The 615-nt window shown below is 37.7% G+C and overlaps 1 protein-coding gene across 1 annotated transcript in view; it reads left to right on the forward strand.

Moving 5' to 3' along the window:
- Positions 1-334: 334 nt before the first annotated feature.
- The window catches only part of LOC309561670 (uncharacterized protein), a gene marked incomplete at both ends in the record, with an annotated part of 13,719 nt that continues 13,438 nt past the window's right edge, over positions 335-615 (forward strand). The window contains one exon of the mRNA XM_082265660.1: positions 335-422. Coding sequence (XP_082121786.1) covers positions 335-422 — 88 coding nt within the window. The remainder of the gene's footprint in view (positions 423-615) is intronic.

Here is a 615-nt window from a genome sequence, read left to right on the forward strand (position 1 = left end):
ATGTAGCAGAAAACAAATTAGCCAAAAATTTTAAAAAATTTTGATTTTTACATTCTTTTTTTGAGAATTTCATATAAAAAAATGTGAAAAATATTATTTTTTCAAAATTGTCGCTCTTTTTTTGTTTATAGCGCAAAAAATAAAAATCGCACAGGTGATCAAATACTACCAAAAGAAAGCTCTGTTTGTGGGAAAAAAAGGACGTCAATTTCATTTGGGTACAGCGTCGCACGACCGTGCAATTGTCCGTTAAAGACACGCAGTGCCGAATCTCAAAATAGGGCCTGGTCTTTGAGCAGCCAAATCCTCCAGGGCTTATGGTTAAGGGGTAACCATGAATGATAAAGCTCCAGTTGGTGTTATATACCCTCTGACATGGATAGAGGAGCTGGAGGTTATAGAGATGATTTGTTGCATTTCGTGTAATAGTTTTATAAATCAAAAGCCAAGCATGCTGGAGCAGAAAGTAGAGGATAACAAGATTGAGGTCTGCATGAAGTGCATGTAATCTTCCTAATGACAATCGTAAGTGAGCCATTAGAGACTTAGAATCCCTACCAATTTTAGCGCAGCGTGGTGTGATGCAATCCACAACCTTGCATCATGCTGCTGGCA

This window comes from Pelophylax lessonae, assembly GCF_965119305.1.
Source record: "Pelophylax lessonae genome assembly, chromosome: 8".
NCBI classification, from domain to species: domain Eukaryota; kingdom Metazoa; phylum Chordata; class Amphibia; order Anura; family Ranidae; genus Pelophylax; species Pelophylax lessonae.